We start from the raw sequence: 16,744 nt of genomic DNA on the forward strand, positions 1-16,744 counted from the left end.
CACATGCACAATTACAAAACGGGGAACAACTTGGCTAGGCGATAGTATTATTGAAGAGGATATGGGAGTTATAGTGCACCACACAATTCAATGAGTCAACAATGTGATACAGTTGTGAAAAAGACTAATATTCTGGGGTGTATTAAACAGGGGTGTCATATGTAAGACACGGGAAGCAAATGTCCTACTTTACTCTGTGCTGGCGAGGTCTCAGCTGGAGTACCGTATCCAGTTGCAGGCACCACACTTTAGTAAAGATGTGGAAAAATTGGAGAGAGAGTCCAGAGAAGAGCAATCAAAATGATAAAAAGTTTTTTAAAAAACCTGACCAATGGGGAAAGGTTAAAAAAAACCCTGGGCATGTTTAGTCTTCTTGAGAGAAGACGACTGAGGAGGGACCTGATAACAGTCTTCAAATACATTAAGGGCTATTGGAAAGAGCACAGTGATCAATTTTTGTCCACATCCAGTGGAGGCAGGACAGGAAAAAAAATGGGCTTAATCTGCAGCTAGGGAGATTCAGGTTAGATATTAGGAAAAACTCTCTAATTAGAAGGGTAGTTAAGGTCTGCAATAGGTTTCCAAGGGAGGTTGTGGAATCCCCCTTGTGAGATTTTTAAGAATGGTTTGGACAAACACCTGTCAGGGATGGTATAGGTTTAGTTAGTCCTGCTTCAGTGCAGGGGGCTGGACTTGACCTTTCAAGGTCCCTTCTAGACTTACATTTCTATGATACTATAAGTAAGCTCTAAGCTCCGCATTTAGTGTGTAAGGAGTTTAATTTTTGTATGATTAATTTTAGTCTGATTTAAGTATTTCGTATTGATGGGGATACAAACTGCACTGAAAAGGCTTTTTAGGCTAACCAGTTTCACTAGTAACCAAAGCTACATACAAGATGAACATTTGGTTTATCTCCCCTTGCTCTCAGCATATATCCAACTGCAAACATTTCACGCATTTTACTCTAGACTACATATTAATTGTATATTTAAATTTTTGTATAGCAGAGTTCGGCATGTCTAGGGGGTTAGACTAGATGACTCTTGCAGTCCCTTCTAACCCTATGATTCATATATCTATATGTTAGAATATCAGACGAGTAACTATCAACAGTGTACAGTTTCATTTAAGGGCTCTAGTGAGAGTTCTTATGAAGAACAGCCACCTTTGTATGTTTTGTCATCTGAATTTTCATGATTTAGGCCACAATCCTGGAAAGACTGATTTACCTGTTACTTGCAGTGTGTAAAGTTGTCTCATTGATTTCAGTGGGACTAATCTTAAGCAGGTGTGTGAGCAGTCCCATTGATGTCAAGGGGATTACTTGCAATGCACACAGTTGAACAAGTGAAAAAGTTTTATAGAGTTGGATCATAAATTTGCTTCTATTACAGTCACTCTCTCATTTAAGATATAGTTAATTTCACAGTCAACATTGTGTCCTAAAACGTTTAACAGAACAAAAAAAATGTGTGTTTCACTGGCAAAATAAGTAAAAGGCAAGTATTCTGAAGACGAGATTTAAAAAAAAAGGTCACTGGCACTACTGAGTTGGTGCACAGCACATTGGCCACAGAGTTCTTATCTCAGCAAAATGCAACAAAGCTGAAATTTAGTCCTCATTCTACTGTTAAAAATTATGTTTAATACCAAGGAAGAGAGGAAACCATCTTTTTCCTTTCAGCTGTTTTTTCTGTCTAAGATTAAGACAAAATTCCCTTTGCACAAGACTGAGAAACATGCAATCTAAGCTCTTTAGTTATAGGTTTGTTTCAGTTTTTACTACAGTAAAAATCGAAGAGTCTCTTTCACACTCCCACATTCCAACATTAAGTCTGAGTTCTGGATCAGCCATGAATTAGTTGTCCGATACATGATTAAATGGCCAAACCTAGAATCTGCCAATAGGTAAACTTGCATTACATTTTTATATTATATATAAAAGTCTGCTTACCTGGATGATTGATCTGACAAAGACATGTATCCAATATAGGAATTGCTATGAATGTTGTCATTTTGGGCATCATCTGTTGCATTATATCCTGAAGTGACTAAGCGTAAACTACGTCTTGACATTCTTGGAGAATCAAACACTGGATCCAATTTGTGTTCAGTCTCAAAATCCAGCGCAGTTGAAGAATAACTTGAACTAAAATAAAAATAAAGATGTACACTAACAGTTTTTAAGATACATTTCAATGTTTCAGAATTTCTTCCCCTAAAGAAAAAGTCTATCGTTTTTATAGATTCAACTTATCCCAACCATGGTCCTCATTCTGCCCAGAGAACCACACAAGCAGTTCCCAGCATCCACACAGAATCCTATTGACTTCAGCAAAGTTCAGTGTGGGTGTAGGGGTCTATGTAAGCAGTTCTTTCTGCAGGATCAGGACCTAGAAACACTGGTAAGCATCCAACAAAAGTTACTAGCAAAGTAATCACATACTTCTGTATGTACGGTTTAGATAAGCAGATTCATATACATCAACAAGCAAATAAAAACAGCACTTTACAGAGAACCCCTCTGTAATGGTATCAAAATACTTTCAATTCTATGACTAATTAAGTCCAGAATTTTCTAGTTACTGGGGAAGTATTCTCTGAACTAAAGCTGAAGCAAGTATTCTATTCCAAGTGGGCGGATTTGTGTCATGCTTAGGTTCAACCCAAGAAGTGATTTTTCTACCCCGATTGTTAAAATTCATCATGAAATTTGAGTTAAGACACAGTGGAAAAATATTTACACATTCCAATTCCAAGCCAAGGTTGCAAACATTTTGGCCCAGCTCAAATAATTGCCGATATCTAAACAGTTGTATGTTAGGCAAGTTTATGATTCTAAACTATTCATAAGAAATGAGGACTTAGGCTGCACATTTGTATAGGCACATATATCCAGAGTTGCACCAGTTTCACCAAATTGTTTTTTTAAACCAATTCAGTTAACAGGTGCAAAAGGCTCTGGACAGTTCTTAGTTGGTTTAGTTTAAGTAATTAAAAACAGGTCTAAGCTAAACTGAAATAAGAGTGTCCTTTTGCACCTGTTCAACTAACTGGTTTATTTCAAATGATATAACTTTACATGCAGAGAGGCTTTGGATTGTTTCCTCAAAACTATACTCTTAGCATTGAAGCAGACTGAAACAATGCACAAACAGAATCCTATATTTGACGATTCTCTTACACAAACATCAGATACGCACAGCGATAACTATAATAGGAGAAGCATGCTCTAGGCAGTTTGGAGTCTCGAGACTACCTGGGAAAAAAGTGAGTGAGTAACAGTATGTCCTACTCTAAGACATGAGACAGATTTGGTGCAAAGCACGTAAGATTTTTATTTATACAAGAAGGAAATTCATTATTTAGACTCTTCAAGACATTTTATAGCTATCTATTCTGTTTGAGTAAGAAACTAGGCTCTAATGCCACTAGATATTGGAGAAACTGTGATTGTATGCACGTAATACAAAGTGTCCTGCAGTTAAAATTTTCTGGGTATCTGTTCATTCCAAGATCAAACTGTTACAGGGGAATGTCCCACTGAAGTCTGTAATCTCTGCTGGGCCACTGGCCAGGTACAAAGTTGATTCCAGAAAAAGAGCACTGTGGTAAAATTACCTCAGGTCTGGTGTATGCTTAAAACTTCGGTCCACCAAGCTACAACAGTCAGGAGTGTGGAAAAATTCACACCCGAGAGATGTGGTTAAGCCAACCTAAGCACTGGTGTAGACACTGGCATGTCACCAGCCTCTCCCCTTCTGTTGCTGTGTCTACACTACAGTGTGTAGCTGCAGCGTCGTAGCTGTGCCGCTGTAGCATAGACATACCCGGAATATATTTCTGACCAGTTCTATGACATATACCAGAAATGGTCAGTTTCTCTGCACCCGCTCAAAACACTGCAGGTAGCAACAAGCATGAGGATACTTACACCTTTTGTTCTACCTATATTCTTGTAACCAAATGGTTTACTAGGTTTATTAACAGTGTCTTATCCAGATACCACTGCACATAATATAATAAATAAATACAAATTTAAATTGACAACTCAAAAATAAAAAAATACAAATGTTAAAAACTCAAGTTACAAGATATAAGATTAACTCTTTCCTAATGTCAGTGAACATCTTTAAAATTACCCTAAAATATACAAAAATAAGAAAAAAGTTAGGAGTACATTGATTCATTTATGTCAGAAGTAGCCCCTCTTTCATATACATTTTTCTTATTTTTATGGATGACCAGGCAAATGCCTTTCAAGAGACAATACAACCTTCATCTGCTGCAGTCACTTTTCTGTACAAACAAATCAAGAGCAGAATCTGCAGTGATTCTGGACATCTGAATCCAGGTGTAAAACAGAAGCCCGAGCTCAGCTCAAGACAGCACATCATGCAGTTTGTTTGCAAAACTTATATTGTGCTAGATACTTAGATCAGACACCCAACATCAAATTTCCCCTCTGAATTTCATTATAGCAGGGCACAGGATGCTTGTGAGAGATAAAATTTGGGCCCCAGTATTTAGTTTACATTCTTCCTTGTCAAAATTTGAGATACTTATAGGACTTTCAAGAGTAGTTAAAGTTAGTTGAACATAAGCTACACAAAGACATCTAAAGAGGGAAGAAAAGTTACCTAGGAAACAAAGTATATCCTATTACTCATTCCTTCATCATGGAAGATTAGAAAGATCTCAATAGTTTATTATTAATTTGAGGACTTCCCTGAACAAATGGTTCTTGCGATTTGATTTGCTATTTGCACTTGCCACTATGCATCTGTTTTTACTCATCTTCAGCCAGTGATACTACAGATACCTAATTCACAAGAAGAACACAAAAGTACACAGAACAAAACGACAGCTGTAACTAGCTTTAGTTTGTTTTCATTAGCAAATACTTGTACTTATTTCAGATCTTAATATCATGGGATTGTTTTGTACTGATTCAATTTTAAAGGTCTGAATTCACACTAAGTAGATAATCTATGGAGTCATTTAAAAAAAAAACACAACACTTGCATTTTGGTTCTACTCTAGTATTAAGAGAACTACTACACTTCTTAAACAAACCAAAGTAATCTTGGACTTCAGTGACACAAATGGACAATACCTCGAAGTCTAGTCTCCCATCTCCAGACGCAACTTCCATATTTTGGAGGAGGGTTTGTTTTTCTTGTTAGGGACACCACTGAAGCTTTCCTTACATATGACAGAACAATTTATGGTGTTCAAGTTATTTTTCACATAATGTATATCATTGCTTGAAAAATTTGCTAGATATCTACTGCCTAGAGAAATAAACCTACTAGCAAGAAGCAAATATGAATGCTAAGCTATACTTGGGTGTGATGGAATTCAAAGAAGACATTGCAACCTCTTGCCCCTATATATGCTTTCTCAGCTGCTCATAGATCTCCCCACTATTACATAGGTAGTCTTACTTTTTCTTCTAGCTGTTACCTTTACACTTCCCCCACCCTTTATGATAGTTTTTTATCTATTTAAAAAGATTCCAGGAATGCCAGTGTCATTCTGAAGGCTATTATGTCTGTACAGTCAGTGTGAAAAGATGGAAGCAGCAGCAAGCAGGGTCAAAAGCTCTTTCTGTTCAGAATAGCACCAGGCTGAAGCATTACTGGGTTTTGAGGTCTGTTACCATTCAATTTTTAAGTTTTCAGCCATTTTCAGCTTCTTTTTCCCCCTCCCCCACCTCATTTATAAATTACACCCATGTGACAACATGGGCTTTCATCTATTTATGCCAGTGGTGGCATAAAATTACTAATCTCAATGGAGTTAACTACTGAATTATACTGGTTTAAGCAGAATCAGAAAATTAGTCTACTGAGTTTATCATAAATTTAGCTTTGTGTACAGGGCAGTGCAAGTGACCCATTTTTCAAGTGTTCTTTGGGATAGTTTCTTATTTTATAGAAGTTGCAATGAAGCAGGTAAGGCAGCTCCAGTCCACTAGCAATAAATTGGAGAACAATTCCAGTGGATACATGTGAGCTAACGACTAACCATATACTTCTGAGTTTCCAAAGAAAGTAGATCATCAGCATATCACTGCTCATCTTTGTTTTTCTTCTGGTTAGGAAATGCATCAGCATGGATAAACACCTGTAGTGACAAGTTTGCCATGGAACAGTTATTCCCTTGCCCTATTCCAGACAAAATAAGTAGACTATTCTCAATCAATGTACTGCTTCTAATTATTGATATTTTTAGGTTTGTGTTAATTTACTGAAGTATGGTAATTTACTGAAGTATGGACTGAACGTATTTGATCTTTTAGCTCAGTGAGTACAAGATTCTTGTCTACAGGTTAGAGATGCATATATTTTATTTATTCTCAAGACCCAGTGAATGTCTACTTTAAACAAAAACCTTTCACTACTATTGTACCATTTTCCATATGGAGGGTGAAACGCACCCGAACTGTCAGAACCACAAATCCTTTGAGAAACAAACGGGGCTAAATTTGGAGGTCAGTCTAATTAAAGTCTGTAAATTACACATTAACAAGGGGGTGAGAATCTGAGGTTCAATTTACATGCTGGGAAGGCTGAAAGGTGTAAGACACATCACTCTGAACGTCCCTTTGAATGTAGCCCAAGATATAGAATACTAATTAGTACATCACCATTTTCTCAGTAGAGGTTCAAACATTTAGGATTACGCAGTAATTTTTGTTAGTATTAATAAATCATAACTGAGGCTATTGACAGATTTGTAGTATCTGGATTTTCCCTACTTTTTACTGAACATTATTGTCTGTTTTCAGCTTGCACAGAATATACAAGTCAACTCCTCTGCCTCAGTTTTCCCCAGGAGTGAAATGAGTATGCTATAAAAGCTACCTTTCTGGGATAGTTTAGTGTTTGTAAAGCACCTTGAGACCATTGGTGGGGGTGGGGGTCGGGGAGGGACGGGACGAGGAGGGAGGCATAAAAAAAAAAAATCTAAACAACATGAATACAAATACCCTGAAAAATAAACTAAAGCTAAAAATTAACACTCATAAGGAAGCAGTTTTGCGCACCCTCCCTTCTGTAGGGTTTTCCAAGTATCACTTAACCCAAGGATGGCAGACTTGTGCAAAGAAATCTTTATATACTATAAAAAGACCTCAGCATGCAAAGACTGAGATGGTGAAGTCCTGCTCAATCAACATGCCTTGAAGTGGCTAATAGGCTTTGAAGTTTATACTCAGGACCTTGAATGCAGATCTCAGTATGCCAACTCCCCCTATTTTAATGTTTCAAGTGTCGCCAAAGCTTCAGATGGTATTTTATTATAAATTACAATTAGAGCATTTACAGATACTTTCCTGCAATAGGATCTGAAATAAGATTCTGTATTACGAAAGTTGCTACATCTTAAACCAAAGCTGCCTGATGCCTCCAAGAGCAGATGAATTGCCAAACTTCAGCTTATCAGCCCTCCCTCAGCCAGTTGTTTACCTACAATATGTAATGTGACTGAAAGCAGCCAAGTGGGATGCTGTGCAGCCACAGCAAGTTTCACTTGCCCCCTTATCCCCTCCAAAGACAGAACTAATCTCATCCTTACAAGATCTTTACCTATATAGAAAAAGCAAAATGCCCAATTTACCTTTAGCATCCCACTACCCTCTCATATTCAAAGTTGTCCTACCACTCCTTTCATCAGGGCCTGATCAAATCTTGTGGTCCTTCCTCAAGCAAGACTCCCCATCTAGTTCACTGAGAGTCTTGCTGGAGTAAAGACCCTAAATCAGGACCCGTGATGGGGTGGGGAAGGGAGAGGTCATCAAAACACCTCCAAGAGGTAAAAAGGGTCACGACTAAAAGCTTATCAAGCCACCGAGTTTTTCTTTAGAAGAAAAAATTAAATTACTGCCTCTCTGCCAAGACACTTGGGCCTGCACAACACAACAAACTTAAAACCAGTCTCAGTTTCCTGGAATAACACCAGGAGTTACTTATTCCTCCCCCATCCCAGTTACAATTCTATTTTCAAAAGAAGCTGGCTTTATGGAGAGGATACAAAGGTACAAAAAAGACTTTTGGTTTAAGGTGATTATTAAGAATACAGTATCTCAAATCAGGAGGAAAAAATTAGATTCTAATTTCATGCATGTATTTTTCAATATAACTAGAAAATGTATACAATTACAGAATGTACAGAATTGTTTTTAAGTAAATTCTTTCAACAGTAAGTCTGCAGCTCTTCATTCATTGCAAATTTCCCAGTGCCCCCTCAACAGCAAATTTTAAAATCCCCATTCCAACCCTGAAAGTGATAACCCTGCTGTTTATAATGCAAGTGTAAAGATATCCTCCACTAACTTTCATTAAGTAAAAATATTCCTTGATAGGAAAAAGATACGTAACTTTATTACAGGTTTAAGACTGATATCTCCTTTTATCCCCTTTACATATCCTTCAGATACTTTCCTGAACTTGGAAAGCAGATTTGCTTAAGCAATCTTGAATGTTTATCTAAAAGGTGGGTTTACGATTAGGAAGATTTACGTTTCTCCTTTCAGTTGCATAATGTGGAGCAGAAACTATACTATCAAAGTAACTTTGGTAATATGAAGTGATTTAGCTAATGAAAAAATGGATCATACGGTGGTCAGTTTAATATCCCTACAAACAACTATCTCACCAAAATTCAGAGTTATAGCTACAGTAACGGTCTTGCGGAAATTTAATGAACTGTTTACTTTGGGTGGAATTCCACACTCAGTCATCTACTGGAGTCAGCAACAATTGCACATTATAACCAATGGGCCTTACATATTTGTTTTCTGAGCCATATATCCTAATAAGGTTTACAAATAACTTATTTTGATTAACTGCAATGAAACCATAAAACAGATCCATGTATGAATTTTTTTAAGACATTATAAACAAGACAACAATGGTATCTAGGTGCAGGGTTAGACCAGTGTATTCATAGCAACTGAAATAATGAGTCATTATCTTAGTCATTCACCTTCCTGTTAGTCCAAAACTGACAATTTTCCAAATTAATATGTACATTTATCTCCAGAGAGGAAACAAGATTAGACATTAATATCTATAACATACATTGTAGGTTTTTTTTTTGTTTTTTTGTTTTTAAGAAAGGGTATTTAAAAAGTAATTACTTACCATGACAGCCAAGTTTCTAGAATTAACAACATTTTGGAGTGTTTATAATTTATCTATAAGAAATAAAAATTCTCACCTGAGTGCATATGTATAGCCAGTGTTCTCTGGCACACATTGGGGTGGGGTATACGTGTGTAGACGTGAAAAATCCATGATGATTGTTTCAAATCATACTGCAAAAAGGTGAAAAAAAAGTGATGCAATGGTTTAAAAGTATTTAAATTCAAGGTAAGAGAGCCCTTGCTTTGGTCAGCCTGTGTTATGGAATGTTGCAAATACTGCAGTAGAAAAAATTTCTGGCAATAAAGAACTGCATTCCAAGATACAGAGTTGACTTTAAAAAACAAAACAAAACAAAAAAAACTTTACTGCTATTGCTAGATATCCTTATCAAAGCTGCATGAACCTAATCTGTTTCCTCTTGAGGACAGTTTTCCTTCTGCGTAGACCTAGATAGTCTATTTTTTGGCATTTACTGAGTTCTGTGGAATGCCATCAAAAATATGTCAAGCTGCTATCACTGTAATTATACTACATCACTTTCCAAGTGATTGACAGATCCCATATTATGCTACACTATTAAAAAACAAAACAGAGATTTTACAATACCTGAAGTAATACCTTTAAAATATCCTCAATAGCTCAACGACCAGCCCTCCAATTACACGTTATTTCCTAAGTGCTTTTATTAGATGCTTTGCCACCTAATCCTCTTGTAAGTTAAATATACAGAAAAGTTGTTTTCTTTAAAAGTCTTTTGAATATCATTCAATAAACAGTAGAGAGTATTTGAGTTCACTTTCTCAAAAAACAAACAAACAAAAAAAAACCACCAATAAAATGAGGGGCAGTTCAGTATTTTGTAATTGGTGCTAAACTAGTCTCCTGAGTAAAAACACTCATGTACACACCCAGCCAGATGAGCCAACAGCAATCTGAGTCACAAAGCTAGTGTTTTTTCCTGAGCTTCTTTCAGTTAAGGTTTTTGAAGGAACTACTTTTAAAGATCTGGTTAAAATTTGTATGCGTCTTGAAGTAAGAGTAGGGAAACAACGTTTTAATTCATGCTAATTACCAAAACGTTAATAAATGAGGCACCCAGGAAGATTTGATGTTATAACACAAAGAGATGTGTAGAGCAGCACAGATAACTATGGGCATGGGGGAAGAAAGATGATGCAAGCCATGCTTTATAAGGATAAAGCCTGATGCAAAAAAAAAAAAAAAAAGCTGAATTAGTGACAGGATTAAAGATCCTTCTTATTAGAAGGACTCCCTAGCAAGACAGAATAGATTCTATTTTTAGATTATGTTGGGAAGTTGTTACAGCAATGGTGCTGTTCATGTCAATATAGTTAAGTCTGCCAAAATTTCCATTACAATGCCCTATTTTTGAGAGTTGCTAAACTTGCTATAATTTATCTGTGGACAAAAAAAAGAATATAAAATATAAGCAAGAGAATAATTTTACAACAATAATTTTAAGATACACTTTTGCTCTCCTTCAAGCACTACATTTCAGTAAGTTGACTAGATAAATGTATTAATGAGCCTGAAATAATGTGAGAATAACCAGAATAAAAGAATAGCATCAAGCACTGAGCACACTAGCTCTTACACCCAAAATTTCAGACAGGTCTCCCCTTTTGCACGTGCAATTTGTGCCTGTAAATAAAATGGGGACATAGCAGTAGTTTAACTACTTATTTGTTTCAACAAACAATTGTAGGTCAAAGATACAGGCACAGTTTTTTCAAGAATTAAAGAGGAGACTAGGCTTTTGAAATACAGTCCTGGACGTTGCAATGGTGGTGGTAACAGATACCAGAAGCCATTACAGCCATGTATATACACCAGTTCCATCACTGCAGCTGAACCAGCAGTAGCACTGGCAGGAATTTTTTTGCTAGAATTCCCTGATTTAGATATGGTCCTTAGCTCCTAGAGCAAACATTTCCCTACAGATTATCCTGGCAGTCCAAATCAGCTGCCACACTTCTATGGTGTCTGTGTTGGCCTTTGGAGACCAAAGACAGAGCATTTTCAGAGAAGAGGTCTCCTCAAAACTTATTAGATCTCCTGTTCCAGAGCACATCCGTTTTCTCAAGCTTTTTACCTGACTAGATTGGTTTTTGTTTGTTTTTTTTTAATAAGGAACATTTTTTGACTGAGCACTGCTGGCTTTTTAATGAGATGGCCCATACGTTTTTGGGTAGGATAGCTACCATATAGAATGCAATTGTTTTGTTTTCAGTAAAAGGTGGCCAGAGGCTATGCAATCAGTAGATTTAAAAAAACAGATTTTTTTGAATAAAAAAAATTAAAATATCAGATTTTTATTTTAATAATAAGTTTCTCTTCTTTTTTTAAAAAAAATAAACCTCTTTAAAATGGAATCTGAATTTAATACAAAATATATTAAGGCCTACATTTATTATCTCTTAAAAGTTTTAAATAAAAAAAATATACTAAATCCATGAGCCTCTATCAATAAATCTAAGTTAAAGTGCTGTGCTACTGGGTGCAAGAGACCAGCAAACTCATCACAAGCACTGGGACCCAGTCTCTGACTCCAGGAGACACCATCAAGTATCTCATCAGAATCATCCATGAGCCCACCTGGGTGGCCCCCTACTCCTGTTTTATTGTTTCTCACTGCCTGAGCTCTAACTGGCTCAGTTCTCAAGCTATGCATATTTAGGACTCTACCCAGCAAGAAAAATTATTCTCCAGCTCCCGGAGAAACACTGATTTGCTCTCTAACTACCTGCCCTTGCTTCTGGATGGTTTATGGGCACTTCAAGTAAAATGCCTTGCTCTGTGTATGCAGACAGAGATACAAACAAATCCATTAGTTTCTCAACTGCCTCTCTCTATCCCTAAATAAAAAAAAATACTGCAGGTGCAAAAGGCTTGCGGGTTACATGAGTAGAAGTCTTGGACTGTTAGTTCTCTTGTTTTTCTTTTGTTATGTAAGACGGGAGAAGGAGCCGAGCGTGCAGCCAGAAAGGAACAACACTGATGTCAAAGCAAGGCAGTGGAAGAAGGAACAATATTCTTCCAAGTACAAACTCTAGTGCTTATTTTAATACCTGGGAACTGGAGGGGGAAAAAACCTGCCATGGCTGCAGGTTATAAAAAGAGACCCTATTTGGGAATTTATTTTCAATAAATTCCTGTACCACTGGGTAAAAAATGAACATGTGCTAATTGCAAACAGTGCAACAAAGATGCAAGGCCCGACGATGATGTGGACACATCTGCATCAATCAGTTAGTAAACTTATTTTTGCATCATTCCTATGCATTGCTTACCATTTTTTACTATGCTAGTGTATGATAAAGCAGTCAACACTGGACTAAAGAGAAAAGCAGAAGATACGCCGAGTATACTAAAACCTATTTCCATAGCCTTGGACAAACTGCAGAAAAGATTGCTACTGTGTTGCTGATGTTTAAATTTGAAAAGAATTTCAAAGACATTGAAGAGAGAAATACTCAACAACAAAGTTAAATTGCAGGCAGTAAAGAAGATAGAATATTGGCAAGAAAATGAGATGGATCCAACATCAAAGTACCAGGGTAGATGCCTAACAGCAGCAGCATCTTCTTTAGCAATGACATGGACATCTAATCATCACCCATCAATCATGCCAACCATAATAAATTTCAGGGCTGGAGGTAAACTATTCCCACAGTAGATGTTTGCTGATGATGTTTTAAAGGAAGTCACAATCACTGAACTGACCAAAGTCACTAGCTAAGCACATGGAATCAGAGTAAGTGCAGCTTTTGACAGCAGCAGCCTCTTCTGCAGACACAGAAATAATATTTTCTTCATTTCATTCAAAGTTGAGAAATAACAGAGTTGAAAAAACAGAAAAACTTGTCTCCCTTTTCTAACCTATGAATAAAAAAAAAATGAGGAGACAGGTTGAAATCTAGTTTTAAAAGTTTTCAGTACAGCCTAAGCAACTTAGGAGACCATTGCCTAAGTCTCTGGAAAATGAGACGAGTAGCAACTTACACTCTAATCACTTTCACTTAGGCATATTTGAAAAATTTCCCAGGCTGATGAAATAATCAGTTTAATTCACTGATTTGTTAAACCCTCTGTTCCTTTATTAAAATCACTTAGATGTAAACGTGAAACATGTTTCGATAACATAAAAGTATGTATTCAAAACATTTAAAGGTTGTTTTGTTTAATAAAAATAAAATTTTATATGCTATGTGTTTAAATTTATTACCATCTTAATGCAGCTTGACAAGTCAAAAGCAAAAAAAATAGTAAACAAGCAATTGATCATTCACCATTTTTTAACATACTAAAATATACAATTAATAAGAATCTGAAAATATTAAGCTATGTAATTGCCTAAATAAATGTATATTATTAAAGTGTACCCTTCTAGGTAGCAAAAAGATGTACTACATCTAGCGTAAAGGCTCTATTTAGTTGTAAATCAACGTTTTAATAGTTGTATCAGCCAGTGAGAATTCACCTTTCTTTAGAAAGTAACAAATACTAACAGAAAGGCTGATCATTTAAATGGAGGCTTTCCACTTGGTGATTTAAGTCAGGATTTAAATCAATCCACCCTGACATATTTTATAAATAAGAAAGCATACAGAAGCGTCTGTGGTGCTCTGCAACATGAAGTGCCAGCAGTATGCCTGATGCTTCAAAGCTGCAGGATCACAACCTATGTAATAAATAATATGGAAGCATACCACTGGACATTACATTTAGAGTACAGAGTGAGGAAAGCTCAGATTTAGATCTGGACTCATTCTTTCAATTCACAAGTCTGCAAGAAACTAGAAACTGCAAAAATATTGAGTCTCCAGAGTTAAGAGTGCAGCCTTGTAACTCAACAAGGAGCATTGACAGGAAGTATTATGTATGCTAGTAGCTGTAGTTAGAAGAAAACTTTCCCCATCCCCTACTGATACTGCTAGAGGAAGGACTATGCAGTGTAGTTATAGCCATATTGGTGCCAAGATATCAGAAAGACAAGAGAGCTAATATATTTTTATTGGACCAACTTCTGGAAGAACTAAGAAATGAAAGAAGGGGAAGGGCAGAGAACCACTCATCTTTTATTGTTGTCACAATGCCAGCTATAGTCAGGTTTCAAACAACAAACATAGCCCATTTTAGAAAACTGGAGGCAGGCAGTCTTAGGCTCCCTCCATGCAAAACAAAAGAGCCTAAAGTTAGTTTCAAATGTACTCATTCTCAAGGTATGGGTAAATAGTAACTTCAGATATTACATTGGCCCTCGAATTCCCCAGCCAATTTTTCAGTTTTGCAATATTGTTTTGCTCCCCCTCTGGTGGTTCTCAACCAGGGGTGTGCATACCCTTGGGGATATGCAGCGGTCTTCCAAAGGGTACATCAACTCATCTAGATTTTTGCTTATAAAAAGCACTAACGAAGTCAATACAAACTAAAATTTCATACAATGACTTGTTTTACACTGCTCTATGTACTATACATTGATATGCAACATTTATATTCCAATCCATTTATTTTATAATTATATGGTAAAAATTAGAAAGTAAGCAATTTTTCTGTAATAGTGACACTTTTAGATTTTTATGTCTGATTTTGTAAGCAAGTAGTTTTGAAGTGAGCTGAAACTCAGGTACAGAAGACAATCAGACTCTTGAAAGGGGTACAGTAGTCTAGAAAGATTGATTTCAGAGTAGCAGCCGTGTTAGTCTGTATCCGCAAAAAGAAAAGAAGTACTTGTGGCACCTTAGAGGCTAACAAATTTATTTGAGCATAAGCTTTCGTGAGCTGTAGCTTATGCTCAAATAAATGCGTCAGTCTCTAAGGTGCCACAAGTACTCCTTTTCTTTTTTAGAAAGTTTGAGAATCACTGAAGGACCTAGTGAAACAGCAGAGGAGACTGACTTTATACATAGTTTCATCAAATGCAAACAGTCTCAACTTTAATAGTTTTATTTACTATATGATATAAAGAATAGACAAGTGATTAAGTTGGTTCTGTCCCTTTACTAAGGGAAGCTATTTTGGCTGAAGCAAATTAGGACATTTTAATCCACCCTGTGCAGATAAATCAAACCATATTACAATCATGAGATGTACTTCTGCTCAGGTGTTACTTTGTTTTGGATGAGTAGAAAGGGACTTTGCCTGAGGGTTAAATTCTATACAGTCCCCCCAGCTAGATCTTTGAAGTTAATACCTACAATGTTGGGTGTTGGAGTGCTCCTTGTTTACTATTCATATTATTTAGAGGGAGATAAATCTCTGCACAGAAAACTTTTTTTAAATTGGAGTTGTGCTCTCCTTTGCTTCTTTTTTATGTATAAAGAATGCCTGAAGCATTTCACCCCCCCCCCCAAAAGAAGCATCAAGAATATCAAGTCCACTCATCCCTGATTTTGCTGAGGTTCCTGTTGGATGTCTCAGAGCAGGTGTATTGTTGTTCTCACACTCTAACTGAAGCATAGGTATTGAATATTTACCCCGACATTCTCTTCAAAATTTCATAAACCATGGAATTAAACTGCTGTTACAAGAACACCCCACAGAGACCGATTATGGATCCCTTTCTCTACCAAATGCTCAGCTTTCAGTCTTCATGATATGTTTTCAGGAACTCTCTAATCAGTCTTCCAAAACAGACAAAATCGAATGTAAGAAGATTCAAGGTCTGAAAGACTTTTTTTTTTTTTTTTTTTTTTTGAGAAAGTAGGAACAAAGCATAATCCCATTCACACACACACACACCCTCCCCCTTTCTGCAGAACATCTTTAACAACACAGCCCCATTCTACTTACATTGTTAGGCTACTGTACTGAATCAACAAGAGCTACAGAAAGACCTTAAAACTGCAGACAACTCACTTGTCTGTCTGCAATTTGCCACTGGGGCTGAATGTGGACCAAAAGGTACAGGTACTTTACAAGGAGCATTTCATCAACAAATCACATTTTGACCTGGAAGCTCAGCTCATTTCAGGCACCTGATACCCACCAGTGTTCCTCCACCTAGAATGATAGACTACAAGGGACAGATTTTAAAAAGGCACAAATAGGACGTGGGTGGCTAACTCCCTTCTTGCACCTTTGAAAGTTCCCCCACCAGTCTTTCACCCATAGTAACATCAATTAGATTTCCTTTCTTCTGCACCTCCACCTACTCAGTTTCCCCTTTTCAGTTTTTAAACAAAATTAAATAGATAGAATTTAGATAATTTCCGATTCCTTTAAAAAAGTTCTGTGAGAAGAAAGACACTTTGGGAAAGATCATCAGTACTAAATTGTATTCCTTTATATTTCTGCTAATTAAAAAAAAGCAAGTGCATGTATACTAAGGTCATCTGGCCTTTGGTTCTCATGTTACCACAGGGCAACTGAATCACTAACACAACTTCCAATCACAGATTCACCATCTAACTGCCTGGTAACAGCAGAAAAAAAAAAAAAAGTCTCTAGAGACTTAGCTTAGTTTGTTGAGTTCAAAATGAAGTTTAGAATGTTAGTCCAACAACAGGGGGATTCAGAAATTAGGTATGCCTCTTTATCAGTAATGTTTTCAAAAATTAGGAGCAAGT

General features: G+C 36.6%; 1 protein-coding gene across 50 annotated transcripts in view; it reads right to left on the reverse strand.

Annotated features, from left to right (window-relative positions):
* Window positions 1-16,744, reverse strand: part of SUN1 (Sad1 and UNC84 domain containing 1) — a 60,088-nt gene that overhangs the window by 35,110 nt on the left and 8,234 nt on the right. For 27 of the 50 annotated variants that reach the window (XM_043494090.1, XM_043494088.1, XM_043494077.1 and 24 more), the window contains exons 2-3: window positions 9,229-9,325; window positions 1,958-2,152 (exon numbers count right to left, since the gene is read on the reverse strand). In XM_043494090.1, the coding sequence (XP_043350025.1) occupies window positions 1,958-2,152; window positions 9,229-9,305 (272 nt within the window). In that variant the 5' untranslated portion in view covers window positions 9,306-9,325. Of the gene's footprint in view, window positions 1-1,957; window positions 2,153-6,033; window positions 6,133-9,228; window positions 9,648-16,744 lie in introns of those variants that run through there. The other 23 variants (XM_043494099.1, XM_043494104.1, XM_043494102.1 and 20 more) reach the window with 9 other exon arrangements.

Source organism: Dermochelys coriacea, chromosome 10 (genome assembly GCF_009764565.3).
Source record: "Dermochelys coriacea isolate rDerCor1 chromosome 10, rDerCor1.pri.v4, whole genome shotgun sequence".
In the NCBI taxonomy this organism is placed as follows: domain Eukaryota; kingdom Metazoa; phylum Chordata; order Testudines; family Dermochelyidae; genus Dermochelys; species Dermochelys coriacea.